This window comes from Galleria mellonella, unplaced genomic scaffold (assembly GCF_026898425.1).
Source record: "Galleria mellonella isolate WM207_F2 unplaced genomic scaffold, CSIRO_AGI_GalMel_v1 utg93, whole genome shotgun sequence".
NCBI lineage: Eukaryota > Metazoa > Arthropoda > Insecta > Lepidoptera > Pyralidae > Galleria > Galleria mellonella.
The window spans coordinates 3,876,297-3,893,342 of NW_026442176.1; the positions used below are offsets into that span (position 1 = coordinate 3,876,297).

Sequence of the window (17,046 nt, forward strand, 5' to 3'; positions counted from 1 at the left end):
TATTATACCCCCTGTAAAAAACCGCCTGGCCAACGTGGCAAGGTTAATGTCCTCCTTTAAAGGGAACACATTCGCGACGATTATTGGGACATTGTAATTGGTTACTAGATTATATAATACATCATTTTATAACGTTAATATTACTATTTTATAGTCAAGATATGTCAAATCATTATTAATATTATAAATTTTAAAATGAGTTTATTTGTTTGTTTGTTCCTTCTTGACGTCTTAACGGCTTAATCTATTACTATGCAATTTAGTAGACTGGTACTATACAGAATGGAGAACATTTTATCCTGTTTAGTATATATTTTCGACCATGTATTGATGTGATTACGTGTGTAAATGCTAGTTCTAAATAAAATACCTAATCTTACTTAAAAGATATTAAACTACTTACTTACTTACTAAATACTTACTTAAAAGTTAATAAAAAAATAATTAATCCCATAAGACCTTATAGCGGCAAATAAAATACATCCGCAGTAAAACCTTTTCAGTATACATCAAAATATCTATATAATGATACTGATATTATATTCAGGGAAACAATGAGTCGCTCCGACTCGACTTTTGGACGCCCTAATTAAAATGTCAACGACACTTATTAATCAAAATGTTATGAGACGGCGCTTGAATGAAGTCGAAGTCAGAGTATGTTAAGGGACGTACTTCCCTAATCGATTAATCGATTTCACAATTTCCAACACTGAAGTCTAATAGAGAGTGCAGTGAAAGTTATTTGTTAAATTTTAAATGTAAATATAAAATTGGGAGTACTAAAATTTCACTCAAATTTAGTTTTGGACGCCCTAATTAAAATGTTAACAATACTTATTAATCAATCAAACATCCTTTGAGATAACACTTAAATGAAGTCAGAGTATTTTAAGCGGCGTACTTCTCTAATCGATTAATCGATTCCACAATTTCGAATGCTGAAGTCGAATTGAGAGTGCAGTAAAACTTATTCGTTATATTTTAAATGTAAGATCGTTATTTCACTAGAATTGTGGTACTTTTGAATGTGGATAAATTAAAGTGTTAAAATGTCAACGACACTTATTTATCAAAATGCTATAGGTGGAGTTCACAAACCTCAAGCGAATTACAAAAGATTGTTTTAATAGAACTTAACGACAAAGCTTATTGATTAAAATTAACACAGACCTCTCTAAATAAAATCATTAACAAATCAAAACACTCAAGCAATTAGTCCATTTTTTATTTATACTAATGTTGGATATCAGCAGGCTGTCTAAAACATTGTGAAGTCTATGGTATCCCTCAAGTGTTGTAATTCCTGAAGACTATGGATGAGTGAAAATGGTATGGTAACCCCGCCTGCGCTAATGGGATACGCTGGCGGAGCACCAGTGAAGGGTCAGTTAGCCTATCATGATGAATTCATCAGGAAAAAACCATGATAGTTTCCAGGGAGAACCGCGAGGAGGTCGACCTGGTTGGGTATATTGTTAGCAATGGGATTCTCAGTCTCCAATACTTACAATCTCTTTCCTCCCTTCCTGAGGATTATGATTAATAACGTCGGCATATGCCAATGCTAATAAATAATTAGTAAAGCCGTGTGGTTCCGGCGTAGAATAGGCTATCTGTTCCCGTAGGTCCCGATGTCGTAAAAGGTGAAAGGAACTTAATGGTCGAGGGATGGGTAGCAGCATCCCTCTTAAAACATCAACAAAGCATAACTGCGGTTGCCTACCCTCCTACCAAGAGAGGTAGTTACTAACAATCAATCCCCCTTTTTGGGGGAGAACTATGTTATGTTTATTCTTAAATAATCAGTTATTTAATGCTACTAAACATTTGGAAATATAACTATTGTAATTTTTGTTTTCAATATTTGCATACTTGATCTAAGTAGATTTTGTAAGATACTTTTAATTTATAAGAAGTAATGGTTTATACCCAAAATCCTCCAAAATCATAGCAAATAAAAGTATTGTTATTCTATTACGAGGTCCTTCTTATTGACGACTATCTAATGGTGATTAATTAATTCTAAATTATTTAAATAAATCATCATTACAGTATTGAGTGATGTATTATTAATTTATATCGACATAATCTTATTTAACATCTTATAAAATAATATTAAGGATCGCACCTATATCACTAGCGCGGGAAACTAGATCGCTGTGACATCTCGACCACGTCATCAATCAAGTGACGGCGGAGGGGGAAGTATATAAGGTGAGTGACAGAGCGAAGCGAGGCATTCTTCATTAGCGAGCTGAAGAGGACGCCCGTCAGACGTCCCGTTATTAATCATAATGTCTTTCGGTATTAAGTGACTTTCTTATAAGCAATATCCAGTATTTTAGATAAGAAATAGTGGACAATGATTTAGATATTAGAATGACAAAGATAGATATGTTTTATACTTATTAAATATTTATTTTGTCTATTAATCAATGAATTGAATTTTATGCGTTTGTAATATTTCTTTGTACAGTTAAAATTATAGTATACAGAGCTCTTAGGGAATGAAATGTTCTTAATTTTATAATCACAAAAAAAATAAAAGACTATATTACTCGGTACGAATATTTAGAGATTTATTTCTGCCACAAAAAGAGATCTTACTAATCTGTGACTGCATTAATTAATCATAGTTAAAATTGCTGACTCGTCCATATTTTCTCGCCTAATCTCATTGCCATTCAGCAACTTTCTCTGCTTAAGCGTCCATATAAAACGCATTAAGCGCTACTTGGCTGCCGCGATACAAAAGTACCAATTCGCCGATATTTCTACGAGTAACTTTCGTGAGGGCGATACGAACAGGGGAAAGAAGTTGAGTGCACGTGAGCCGACTCGATATACAATCGATACTAATGTTACTCGAACTCGCCCTAAAATTCGGAGCACTCATTCCGCGGTGCGCGTTCGAGTATTCAGGAACGTTCCAATATAGGTACTTACCGATGTTTCGGTCGTAATACTCAATGCTAGATATACAAATAAGATAAACGGATCGTGCAAATATATACGTTGACTTGATTTATAGCGTACTGATAAATGGAAAATTTGTATGCAATATAAGAGTTATTATCATATGAGATAAATAAGTGATTTGGTTTTAAATTTGATTCTAATTCAAATTTGAGTTCCAATTCAAATTGTTTAGATAGAAAAACTAGAATTATATGGATGATATAGATGTATCGGTATCGATCCTTTGTATTTTTCATTATGAATTAAAAAAATCTATTTAATTAAAAACAAATATCGCTTTTAATTTAATGCGTTATCAAGCGTATCACTTGAGAATAGAGAATCTATTTAAGGTGGTTGGTCACTAAAAAAATTAGGCAAGAAATATTAGACGGTGATAGGATCAAGATTTGTGGTTTTTGTTATTTTATAATTAAGGATAATTTTAAGTTAAGTTCTAAATTGTGGAGCGGTTTCTGTTATTATATATGAATATGAAGTAACATATATTACGGGATTTTTTTTTAATGAATTATAACTCACACAATCACAATGTTTCTTGCTAGTATGTGTATTTCTACAAAGTCGTACAGTAGAAGAGAAAAAAGACATACATTATAATAAATTGTTACTATATCGGTAATAAATAAATATAACCATTCGCCAATTTAGAAATTTTACCTCAAATTATCTTTAATTACAAAATAATCAACAAAAACCACAAGTCTCGAATGTAGCGGCGTCGTATTTCGTGTCCAATTTTATTTAGCGGACAGCCATTTCAACTGCTGTACCTTTTAAATAGTGTGACAAGTTTCGTTAGTAGATTTGTTAAAAATTGTATACATAGAACAATTTTTGTTTTCACTTTCCCTTTAAACTAAATCTTGCTGGTTACCGTGTTGGAGTCATAGATTGTTTCATTTGCTCTTCTAATGCAGTTAATTGTTTGTTATAGTAATATTTATGTATGTACTTATTTATGCATGTATATTTTTATTTATTTAATATATCATATGTATATTTATATTAGTCTATTTATATGCTTATAATTATAATATATTTAAATATATTAAATATTACTGTACTTTATATTCCTTCAATCTAATCCTACACTATCTACTTATTTCTCGGTTTGCCCAATGATTGTCTGGTAGAGAACACCGTTCGGTGTTAAGTCCTCCATATGTACATAATTTCACTATGCATTAAAGTTTAAATAAATATGGTAAACAACGTTTGTAGGATACTCTTGAATTAATTCCAATAGATCGATATTGGAATTGAGACATTTCGTATGTTCAAATTGCAATACTAACAACATAATAGTTCCATATCGTTAAATATATAGTAGTATAGTTCGTTATTGATAGATGTTATTAGTGTAATTGTTGTCGGTTGCCAATGCAAACCGATTCTAATTCCTAACTGTTGCTTCATGAGTATAGTATAAAATTGTCGTTGGCGATAGAATGATTTGATATAGACATTAGATTCAAGAGAAGACATGCTGATATTTATTAGATAAAATTAACAAAATTTTATTATTATTTTTATCTATAATATATTACCAGAGGGAGACTGTACAAAAGTCGTTTGCTTGGGACCTCTATCCCATTCGTGTTTCAACCGTGAAGCAGTTGTGTTTGCATGGCTGTCTTTCGATTTGAAGGGTGGGATATGGCGTGAATTTACTGGGTACAGAGGAATAACACCTGAGTCTTCAGGTGTTAACACATGCGGGGGTATCACGGGCGAAACAGTATACTCTGTTATGTCCATGGTACTGCTCATGTCTATAGGCGACGGTTACCACTTTTAATCAGGTGGGCCGTCAGCTTGAATGGCAACATTCTAAGTTGTATAAAAAAAGACATTATTGTGAATTTTGGTGATTACGTAACCAAAAGTACTATTACGCAAGTAGAGGGTTTTTCAAATCGATAAAAAGTAAAACTCACAGCTGGTTTCAAAAGATGGCGCTAATTCCGATTATGGCCATTTCATTTACATTCTTATCGCATTGTAAAAGAGCAATTCGCATTCATAAAATCTAATTGTAGCGATAATAATATCGCTACAATTGCTTTCAAGGTGTAGCCATTATCTGTTTTAATTAGTGCTAAAAGTCGCTTGCTACAGACTGTTTAGCATTTATGAAATACTAGATGCATCTCGTGGCTTTCTATGTGTGAATCAGTTTAAAAATGTATCCTCTATTTTAAGTTAGAACAGAATCTAACAGGGACACTAGGTGTGTCCTAGTCCTTCGGCCATTTTAAAGTCCTCCTATCCGTTCAGTAGCTTTTGCGTAAAGGTATGTATCAATATCTATCTTTATATCGTCACAGTCGTAGAATACTGACGGATTTGACGAATATTAAATATAAAGATCCGTCAGTATTCTACGACTATGACGATATCTTTACCGATTTATGTGTTTCTAACAGTAGTAGGGCTAACGTTTACCCGCGACTTTGTCCAGGAGAAATTTTTATTGAATGGATAAAAGCCAACATAAGGATGTTCCTTTCCCGTGGGTTTCCTAAGAAGCGACTAAGGAAATTTAATGGTTGAGGGATAGTCAAAAAAGTCCTAAAACGTCACAAATGTGACTTTTGTGACGATTTAAGACTTTTTCGACTTTTGTGCAGTCGAGCAACCGCAGTTGGGTTTTGGAGATGTTTTAAGAGGAACGCTGCTACCCGTTCCTCGCCCTCCCTAAGTCACGTCTTACGACACTCACGGGAAAGGAAGGTATGGCCTATTCTATGCCAGGATTACACGACGATATAGTATAAACATATTTATTATATATATATATATATATATATATATATATATATATATATATATATATATATATCGTATGTGATATCTCCCTTTTTATGGGGGTAAAATGTTCAGCCATGCGAGCCTTAGCCAAGCACGGTTGACTCTAAATCATGTATGAGGACGATGACTGTGACGATGAAGGAAATTTTCTAATACTGCGACAGGTATTGAGGACGTCAACTTTCTTTAATAAAGGCATTTTTATCACAATTATATCGATAGCACAGATGGGGTTGCAATTCCATTTTCACCAAATAAAGAACCAATAGTAGCAGCTCTTCCTAGTTTAGGATTAGATAACGCTGTGGCAGATACCAGTGGTACAATTATTTACTTTTGACTAATCTTGGTACTTTTTGAGTAGTTCGTCAGTGAACTTTTTGGGAAATTAGGTCAACTTATGCCATGTAGTATCATCATGTAAGCCGTTAACTGTACATTGTTGAATATAAGCCTCCCTTTGGAGCGGTTTTGCCAGCAGTTGCCACGTTTGGCAGACGAGTTGTAACCATAGTTAGACTTTGATGATGTTTTAAGAGGAACTCCTTTAGTCGCCCCTTATGATATCCACGGTAAAAGGAAAGGATGGTCCATTCTATGCTAGGATCACAGGGCGATATACGTAGTTCGAATTTACTTCCTTTAGATTTAAAGGCCCATAAAGATGGATACATTATCTGACTGGTCCGTTATTACAGTAGTATAAAGCAAAGCGATTTTTGATTATAGTGCAAGAAACATTGTATGCGCTGCTAATACGTACTTGTGCAATTTAAAATAGCCTTAGAAAATAAACATTAAAGTTTTAGCACATTCAGCCTCTAATTGGCTGATGGTTCAACACGATATGCAACATGCAAGCTTCGCATTTCTAGAAACGTCGAAATTTTAATAAACACAGAATACTAATGGGAATAGAAATTTTAAATCAACATAATATCTGTCTATTTATTTATCTTCACGCTAAGTGTAGGATAAGCAGATATGTTTTTATTGACTGATAGTCTTCACAGATCAACCAACGGAGTATTGATTGAAACTATGAATGAATGAAAACTATTGTTCGCTTTAAAGAATGATACAGATTATAAAGGTTAATAATATGTGTTTAATTTATCTGCAATATTTTTACTTCGCGGCACCACACTTTCACAATTCTACAACACACACACACACATATAAATATATATTGTCCCTGTAAATTAGTCATTACGGGGATATATGGAGACGCCTGCCCTCTGGTGTGAGTGCCGTGCAACAACGCGTGTGTGTCACTTTTTACGCGGGAACAACCATCGACCTCCACGACAGTGATAAAAAATATTAACAGTCTTCGGTTATTTGGGGTGAGTTTAGGTTATTATTTATTATTATTATTATTGTTTTTATATGCATACACATAAATCGAGGAAAAATAGACAACGATAACACGAATTACGGGAGCCCTGAACCAGCACATAAGTGTAAGATGAAGTAGGTGATGAAAGTCAATATTCCACCGAAATTCCTCTATATAACAATATGGAAACAAATTAAATGAATACTTAATTATATAAGAGCAATATTAAGAGGCAACAATGGGCGGCCTTATCGCCAAATAGCGATCTCTTCCAGGCAACCTTATTACAATATTTTACCAGTAATATTATAATAATATTAATCTTATTATGAATTAATGAGAATAGAGAAGGTTAAAAAATAAATGAAATAATGGGATCCATTTTGAAGTGTCGAAACGAACTTTCGAAAATTAAAATTTTATTTTGATATCACAGTAAAATCTTTATTCCTAAGACCAATATGCATTAAGATTGTAATAGATTTTAAGTTAAAATTATTATAAATTTAGTTTCAATTTGTGAACCTATCAAATTAAAATATTAGATAGGTTTAGAGAAAATGCGCCTCAGAATCGATCCAACTGTTAAACTTAATGTTAAAAATTTATCTGACATCGTATCGATAATCGATTTATTGTTTGCATTTAAAAAGCATGTACTTTACAAAAAACTAGCATCGTGTGAGTGAAGACGCATTTACAATCGATTGTGTTCAATGATGTAACTTATTTATCGCCAACTCGCAACACGACGTGGAATCGACTTTTTCTGAATCGAGTTGTCACTTCGAAATGCCAATCGTCAAGTTGACGTTGATAAAAAGTTTTAAAGATAGTGGTGGCAACAGAAATCGTATTGCGTTATATATAAAGGTCATACTCGAATGTCAGATTGCTGTAATGATATGAGGCGAGTCGGTAAGTTATTGCATTCTCCAGGCGGGCGGCATTACAATTTTGTGCTTTCGAAATTGAGATACAGTGAGTTTAATTGAATATGACTGATTGATGACCGACGGGTAATAACTACCAATAAATATTATATCAGTCGATAGCTTTTGGTGAATTAACTGTATTATTTGTATTTATAAGTTGGGAACTAGTTTAGTTAAATATCCTTAATGACGACTTTGTGGTTAACTATACAGTTAAATATACTGCATAACGAAAGGGTTATTGTCGAAGTTTGTAACCTCGTCTAAAATAATAAACATGCTGTTACTCAGCAACGGTTGGCTAAAACAAAACAATACATTTAACTTACAAATCTACTCGGTCTCTTAATCTAAGAGTTAGTTTAATATTCAATTTTCTATATTTTTCACCGCAAAGTTGACTGAACGAGAGTTCTGTATAGCATTAAGTCCGTCTTTTGTATCAAACATTTTTATAATATGATCAATAAAGAATAAATAAAATAAAAACGGTAGCAGAGCGTAGTCTCGATCCTAGACATGATTGTTATCTATCTATGAATTTGTGAATTTATTACCCGTTTATTATTTTTGTCCACGCCAAATTTTTATCAGTTTCCGAAGGATTTCAGGAAATCCTTTGTTTAGGATTTATTATGATGTAATTTTGGAAATAATCAAATTAAAGACGGAGACTAATTTGTATGACTTTTATAACGAATAACCAACGAACGAATAGAGAACATGAATCAACTTATTGTTGACGCTTTCTTGGCTAACAAAAAAGAATCAGGCGTTTAAACATGCCCCCCGGCGTTGAATGCCGTAGCTTCAACCAGACAGTGATGGCAATGGACAAATCTTGCTAAAAGCCCGTCGAATCACTCCGGTGGACGTTTTTATATCAGCAACCCGTACTATGCCGTCAGGTCCAGGATGAACTTCCACAATTCTTCCCAATTTCCACTTCAACGGCGGAAGATTATCCTCCTTGATCACTACTAAAGTGTCCAACTTCAAATTATCCTTGCAGGAACGCCATTTAACGCGTTGTTGTAATTCTGCAATATATTCCTTACTCCATCTAGTCCAAAAATGTTGACGAAGTTGTTCAATGCGTTGGAATCGTGTAAGATTATTCGTGGAATATAATCGATAATCTCGTTCTGGTAAGGATGTGAGTGATCGGCCAATGAGAAAATGACCTGGGGTCAGTGGATTATAGTCTGCTGGATCCGAAGAAAGTGGTGTTAGTGGTCGAGAGTTTAATACGGCTTCAATTTGTACAAGTGTAGTGTTAAGCTCTTCGTAAGTTAATGTACAATTACCCAACACTCGCTGTAAATGGTACTTGGTCGAACGGACACCCGCTTCCCAGAGGCCTCCGAAATGTGGCGCATACGCCGGAATAAAATGGAAATTAATACCGTCGTTTGCTGCACTTTCGCCTAAAGAATTAAAATTAGCCTTTAGAAATTTTGATAAGTCGTTGTATGCACCAACAAATGACGTACCGTTATCAGAATAAATATTAACGGGTTTCCCTCTTCGTGAAATAAATCGTCGTAAAGCCAGTAAATAATTGTTGCTCGTTAGATCTCCCACCAGCTCCAAATGAATGGCTTTAGTCGTGAAGCACACAAAAACCGCAATATACACTTTTACTAGTCTGCAACCGCGACCTTGACGATTTGCGCACATAATAGGGCCTGCATAGTCAACACCAACAGTCATAAAAGGATAACCACCGGAAAGAAGACGCTGCTGTGGTAAATTTCCCATCAAAGGAGTAACGACCTTACCCTTTATGCGTGTACATTTGATGCAATTATGATAGCAAGTCTTTGCTAAATTTCGACCACCTATGGGCCAATAACTTTCCCTAATGGACGCCAACAATAATTGAGGACCAGCATGTAATAATCTTTTATGCTCAAATGCGAATAATAATTTTGTAAAAATGTGAGTGGACTGTAAAATAATAGGGTGTTTTTTGTCATCAGAATAATTTGAGTTGTCAATACGACCTCCAACACGCATTATATTATTTTCGTCTAAGAATACGTTAAATTTTAAGAGTGGACTTTTTTTAGGCAAGCTTTCTTTATTCAAAAGTAATTTATACTCGGGAAAGGATTCGTATTGACAATTTGAAATTATTAAAATTAAGGAATATCGCAATTCCTTTTCACTTAAAAATATTGAGACTTCTGGCAGCCTTTTACATGAATTTATGAATCTTAAAACATAGGCTACCGATCGCACGAGTCTTAAATAATTGGAGAAGCGATTAAATTCAATGAGCCTTCTTGAGCTTACGTCGTGTACAATAGCGTTTAAAGAATGGTCTTGTTTAATCTCAGGTAAAACTTCGACATGTTTTGGTTGAGGGGGCCACTTCACAAAGTCATCACGAAGAAATGCAGGACCTGACCACCATAGTTCCAAACTCTGCAGATTACTAATATCCACACCACGAGATATTAGGTCTGCTGAGTTTTCATCAGTTGGTACGTGTCGCCAGGTACAGTTTTCTGTCCTTTCTAAGATTTCGGCAACGCGATTGCGTACAAACGGCTGAAGTCTAGAAGGTAGCATACGTAACCAACTTAAAACGATGGTGGAGTCAGTCCAGCAATAAACTTTATTTATTTTTAACCTCAACGAAGTGACGACTTTGTCATAAAGTCGAGCTGCTATCAATGCACCGCACAATTCCAACCTTGGGATTGTGGTTGGTTTGATCGGTGCTACTCGACTCTTAGCCATCAACAACCGAACTAAAACCTTTCCAAAATCACTAACACTACGAACATAAATGCAAGCTCCATACGCACGTTCTGACGCGTCTGAAAATACATGCAATTCTAGCAATTTATGTGAGTCGCAAATAACAATTCTTGGAATACGAAGTTTGTTTAAAAGGGGTAAAGCTTCACGAATACGTTTCCAATTCTTATTAAGGTCATAATTTAATGGTTCATCCCAAGATAATTTTTGAATCCAAAGCTGTTGTAGCAGCAATTTCATATTAATTATGCAAGGAGCCAAAAGTCCTAATGGATCAAAAATTCGTGCAATTGATGAAAGAATATCACGTTTAGTATTGCCATCAGGGATTAAAGAACCTATGGGAAAACATAGTTCGTCAGAATTAGCATGCCAACTGAGACCTAATAACTTATTTGGATCATCATCATTGTGCCCAATATTTAAATCAATTGAAGAAATATTATTATTTGGAGACTCTATAATCAATCGAGGTTCATTCGATTTCCACTTCCTTAATGGCATACAAGCCGAAGCAAGTACATCAGTGACCTCCTTACGGATAGCTTGAACTTCAGTCAGATCATCACCTCCTGTTAAAAGATCATCAACGTAAAAATCATGTTCGATGATCTCTGCAATTTTGTCATTTTTGCATTCGATACTTAATTGTTTAAGACACCGTGTAGCCAGGAATGGTGCACTAGATGTGCCATATGTCACCGTGTTTAATATAAATTTTTGTATCGGCTTGTTTGTATTACTACGCCAAAGTATTTGCTGCAGATGTCTATCAGATGGATGGACAATAATTTGCCTGTACATTTTTTCTACATCTGCAGACAAAACATATTTATGCTGCCTAAAACGGAGTAGTATTGACACCAAATCGTCTTGAACAATAGGACCTATCATTTGGATGTCATTATAAGAAACACCTGACGTGGTAGGGCTACTAGCGTTGAATACAACCCGAAGTTTCGTAGTTGTACTACTATCACGCATAACACCGTGATGGGGTATAAAGTACTCATCTTGTTCTAGTTTAGGTTGTTCACATTTTGACATATGGCCAAGCAACTCATATTCTGACATAAAACTGTGATACATTTCACTTAAATTAGGCTTACTCTTTAATCGATGTTCTAAAGAATATAAACAATGTTCAGCTCGTTGAATTGACTCTCCTAAGACAGAAGAAGTTTGCTTGAGTGGTATACGGACGCAAAAACGACCATCATCGAGACGAGTTGTATTCGCGATAAAGTGCTCCTCGCATTTCTTTTCTTCTGGCAGATAATTATGTTTGGAGTTTATTTCTTCAAGCTGCCAAAACCGTGTCAGATCAGTTCGAATATCATCGAAATCCTGATTTGAAGTAGAATCGATTTTATTTAAATTGCATCTTAATTCACTTACGTCTGTAGTTGTGACATGATGACTAAAAATAGGACCTGAAATTATCCATCCTAATTTTGTTTCACATAAAACAGGCTTTTTCTTGCCTAATGTTATTCTTCGCGTACCTACCAAATCCCAAAAGAGATCAGCACCGATTAAAATGTCAACATGAGCAGGTATAAAAAACGTAGGATCCGCTAAACAAATATCAGTTGGTATGTCAATATTAGAAATATTCACTTCGTGACTAGGTATATTACTAGTAATAGATGGCAAAACATAACACTGAACCTCAGAGGAATAATTGTTATTTAATGACGTCATTTGTACATGACAACTTTTGCCTACGCATGATGTTGCGTTATTTATACCCAAAATTGACTTATCTACCTTACAAGTCATCAAATTTAAACGTTGACACAGTGTCTCAGTTATGAGACTCGATGTACTACCACTATCTAGTATAGCACGAACAATGTGTTCGCGATTGTTGTCGTCATATAATTTAATCAAGGCAGTAGATAATAACACATCACACTGAACTTTATTATAATTAGATATGTGTGTGGTCAAAGCTACATTATGTGAAGCCACAGATGATGTAGATGCTGAGGGTGTATTCACAGATGTAATTTTATTTTCATTACGTACCGGCTGATCACTAGTTACATGAATGAGACTATTGTGTCTTCGCTTGCATATTTTACAGCCTGATTTTTTGCATAGATTGGCAAAGTGGCCTGCGCGGAAACAATTAAAACATACCTTGTAGCTTGGTAGTAATTTTAGTCGCGCTTCAATACTTAAGGCAAGGAACTGAGGGCAATTTGCTAAATTGTGGTCGCCCTTACATTTAGGACAAACACGTTGATGTGATTCAGCTGTATTGGAATTTTGATTAGTATGTCCACCTTGTATCGACACCATAGATTTTAGTCTACCAGTAGATTTATGAGTCGAATTAATTTGACTAACACGTGATAGCTCTAATGTTTCAAATAAGTCAGCGCTACTACGTATAAATTGTAAAAAGATGTCAAATGTTATTGAGGCATCCTTTTCCATACGTCCTTTAAATTCCTCCCACTTCCGAAAGGTTTTGTTGTCTAATTTGTGAGTAATAATATAAATTAGAAGAGTGTCCCAATGTTTTACAGGTTCACCTAACGATTCAAGTGCTCGTAGGTTTTTATTTACCTGATCAATCAAACGTTTTAAAGTTACAGATGACTCCTTTGTAATAACTTCAATATTGAATAAAGACGATACGTGATTTTGTATTAGTAAACGTTTATTGTCAAACCTATCACACAAGAGTTTCCACGCAACGGCATAATTTTTAGATGAAAACTCAACTGATTGGATTACCACAGCAGCAGAACCTTCCAGAGATGCACGTAAATAATGGAATTTATTTATCTCGTCTATTTCATCGTTATTATGTATAAGACTAGTAAAAGTGTCCCTGAACTCAAGATAATTGTCGTACGACCCACAAAATTTTGGTAACTGGATGGTGGGTAGTTTAACGAGCTTATGATTACTCATGCGAGTACCCTTGTCACTTCCTATACTACTCATAGAACCTTCATTAATATTTTGCAAACCTTGAGCTTGAGCAATTGCTTTGAAGTATTGTGATTCAAATTCTGAGCGTTCTTTAAATTGCTCTTCAATATTATCAACAATACACTCTAAACGCAACTGTACCTGATCATATTGCTCATACAACGACTCAATTTTACCCATACGCAATTGTAATTCTCTAGCATCCGAAAGACTTAACGGTTCGTCAGTTAGCGAATGTAAATAGTTAATAAATGCAGTTAAACGACCTTTAAAACTACCACGTTTCTTAACTAATTCCCTTTCTTCGGCCATTCTGGGATTCGCGTGTTGTCGACCTGGAATTTATACAAATAAAAAATAAATTAATAAATGTAATAAACAAGGCACACAATAGATCCTTACTATATTGGTACTATATTACTATATTATTGGTACAATGAGCAAATAATATTTCAATCAATTAAATAGCTTTATAATACGATATGTTATATTTATAGTATAGGTACAGATGTTAATAGGTATATAGGAATAATATTTAAAAAGTATTCAATATCGGACAAATTCAAATTATTGAATTATGCACTACGTAGTTACAGAGATATACTTGATACGTGACTGTATAACTTATCCACTTCAGTTTATTAATAGAATCATACAAACAGTAAATAGTTCACTAATCTGCTAAATATGTATATTATAACCCTATAGAATCGTATAAAATTTTACTATAATAGAACAATAGAATCAGATACAATAGTAAAATATATCTACCTACACAATAATTATACGTGAATAACTATTACAATTTACACTATAATTATTCATTTAATAATCCAAACAATGTAGCATTAATGCTTACTATACTTAATTTAAGTATTATTTAGATTTAATTACAGCAAAACTTAAGTTAAACAAAAATTATTCACACTACAATAGGTAGAAACTTTATGTAAGTAAAATGAACGGTACAGATAAATAGTGTAATTATTTTTTACTAACCTTTTTAAAAATCCTTTATTTACACTAAATATTACCTGTCGAGTGCTGGGTTATATTTAAATATGAATAAATAAAGACTTAACACCACTGAAAATACACTCAATCCATCCACTGTAGGTAAACACTATCTTGATTTTAATAAATTCGTCTTTTATTCTTCTAGTTTAATTATATTCCACAAAATAATAGCTAATCCTTATCAGTTTCACATCCGGCTTCGATCTAGGACCATGTTTAGGATTTATTATGATGTAATTTTGGAAATAATCAAATTAAAGACGGAGACTAATTTGTATGACTTTTATAACGAATAACCAACGAACGAATAGAGAACATGAATCAACTTATTGTTGACGCTTTCTTGGCTAACAAAAAAGAATCAGGCGTTTAAACATCCTTTCTTAGAAAAATATATGCAAAAAAAGGGAGTATAAAAATTTTCACGTTCCTAAAGATATAGACTATGCGTTAATATATAAGTTAGTCTGGATATGTTGTAAAATATCTATAATTTTGCAATTTAGAAAGTACGTAAAAATGAAGTGAAAATGACTAATAGCACCATTGCTAGCAATGTACCCTCTTTTCGAATTCTTGTCGAATTCATCATGATGGGCCAAGTGACCTGCATTCATCCTCAGCTATCATCCTCCACTGGTGCCTCGTCGGTGTATACCGATAGCGCGAGCGAGGTTTTCTATTCCATTTTCAACTATTAAAAAAAGCTCCCTGCCGAGGTTTTTCTTAGAGACCACATTATGGGGTTCTTCAAAAAGAATATATTAAGGTTTCTTCAGGGTAGGCAATGCGCACGTAACACCCCTTGTATTGCAAGCGTTTATAGGCTACAGTGACCGTTTACCATCAGACGGGCTCTATGCTTGTTTGCCACCTGTGTTATATAAAAAAAATATGACTATGATATTAATGAATATTAGAGATAAGCTTCTGATTACAATAATAGCAAACGAATACGAAATTATGCTTGCAGAATTATTTTACACTCAAAAGTAACTAAGTCGTGCTGTTACTATTATCTTTCAGCTATTATGAAGTCGTTTCTCAATATTTCTTCTTCTTCTCCAATTAAACCCGAGGGAGTCGTTTGTTTGGGTACCTCTATCCAATTTGTGTTTCAACCGTGAAGCAGTTGTGTTTACATGGCTGTGTTTCGGTTTGGAGGGTGGGATATGGCAGTGAATTTACAGGGTACAGAGAAATAATACTTGAGTCCTCAGGAATAACAACGCATAGGAGGTGTCAAGGGTGAAACAGTATACTCTGTTATGTACATGATACTGCTCATGTCTATAGGCGACGGTTACCACTTTCCGTCAGGTAGACCGTCAGCTTAGGTATTCTAAGTTGTATAAAAAAAACCTAGTGACTACATTAAATATACATAATTTAAAATTTTATAAGCGTTTAAATTGTCCAACCATAATCCAAATTGAAAATACAATATGGTCGTATTACACTATAAAAGATATATCTAACAAAAGAAGTCACAATCAATTGAATGGATAAGCGGGGATTGTAGGTGTCGATTTTATTGTGGGCTTCTTGGCTACTGAGAGAGCTAATACCACACGACTTAAGATCTGGTCGGTCATTTTGTTGGGTTTTGTTGATTTACTGAGGGCTCTAGGGGATCTTTTTACAATAATAGTGATTCCAAAGGTGTGTTTAAAACATTGGTACATCTAAACCAATCACAAGACATTCTGCGTTCGTTGGTTGAAAGATTAAGTTAAGCAATTTTGTATGGGTGGCCATTTCGTACTATTTCATTCGGTGTGCTTTTAATTAAAATTAATAAAAATCTTTCACATCTTATCAGTTGATACAAGTAGACGTGGTGTCCAATTATTTATTTATATATTCATTAGTACATATATGTGTACATGGCGGAATTAATGCTCAAAGCATTCTCTCCCAGTCAACCATAGGGAAGTGTTAGAATATTCGAATGCGGTACTACTAATTATTGATATACATACATACTAAAATTACATATATAAATGAATAAATATATATAAATATCAAATATACTTAAATATACTATATTATACACGAAATTGAGAATAATATAAAGTATTTACTTCTCGGATAAAGTAAAAATGTGAGCATGAACGTTTTTTTCACTTAGCTGTGTAGTTGTCTATTGCCTGGCATGGGTAATATCAGTATTGTTTCGATATCTATATAATGGGTTCTTCTAAATAATAGTCCATGGCCATCTTAATGCTAAATGTTACG

General features: G+C 34.0%; 2 protein-coding genes across 4 annotated transcripts in view; both read right to left on the minus strand.

Annotated features, from left to right (window-relative positions):
* LOC113516678 (leucine-rich repeat neuronal protein 1-like) overlaps positions 1–17,046 on the minus strand; it is a 374,371-nt gene that overhangs the window by 246,874 nt on the left and 110,451 nt on the right. The window lies entirely within an intron of this gene.
* LOC128202398 (uncharacterized) lies at positions 8,746–15,176 on the minus strand. The gene has a single exon (XM_052902595.1). The coding sequence runs from the start codon at positions 14,098–14,100 to the stop codon at positions 8,881–8,883; it is 5,220 nt and encodes a 1,739-aa protein (XP_052758555.1). The 5' UTR covers positions 14,101–15,176; the 3' UTR covers positions 8,746–8,880.

What these genes read in the sequence shown, in the direction of transcription:
- LOC128202398 (XM_052902595.1), bottom strand. Translation starts at nt 14,100, where the DNA reads ATGGCCGAAGAAAGGGAATTAGTTAAGAAACGTGGTAGTTTTAAAGGT.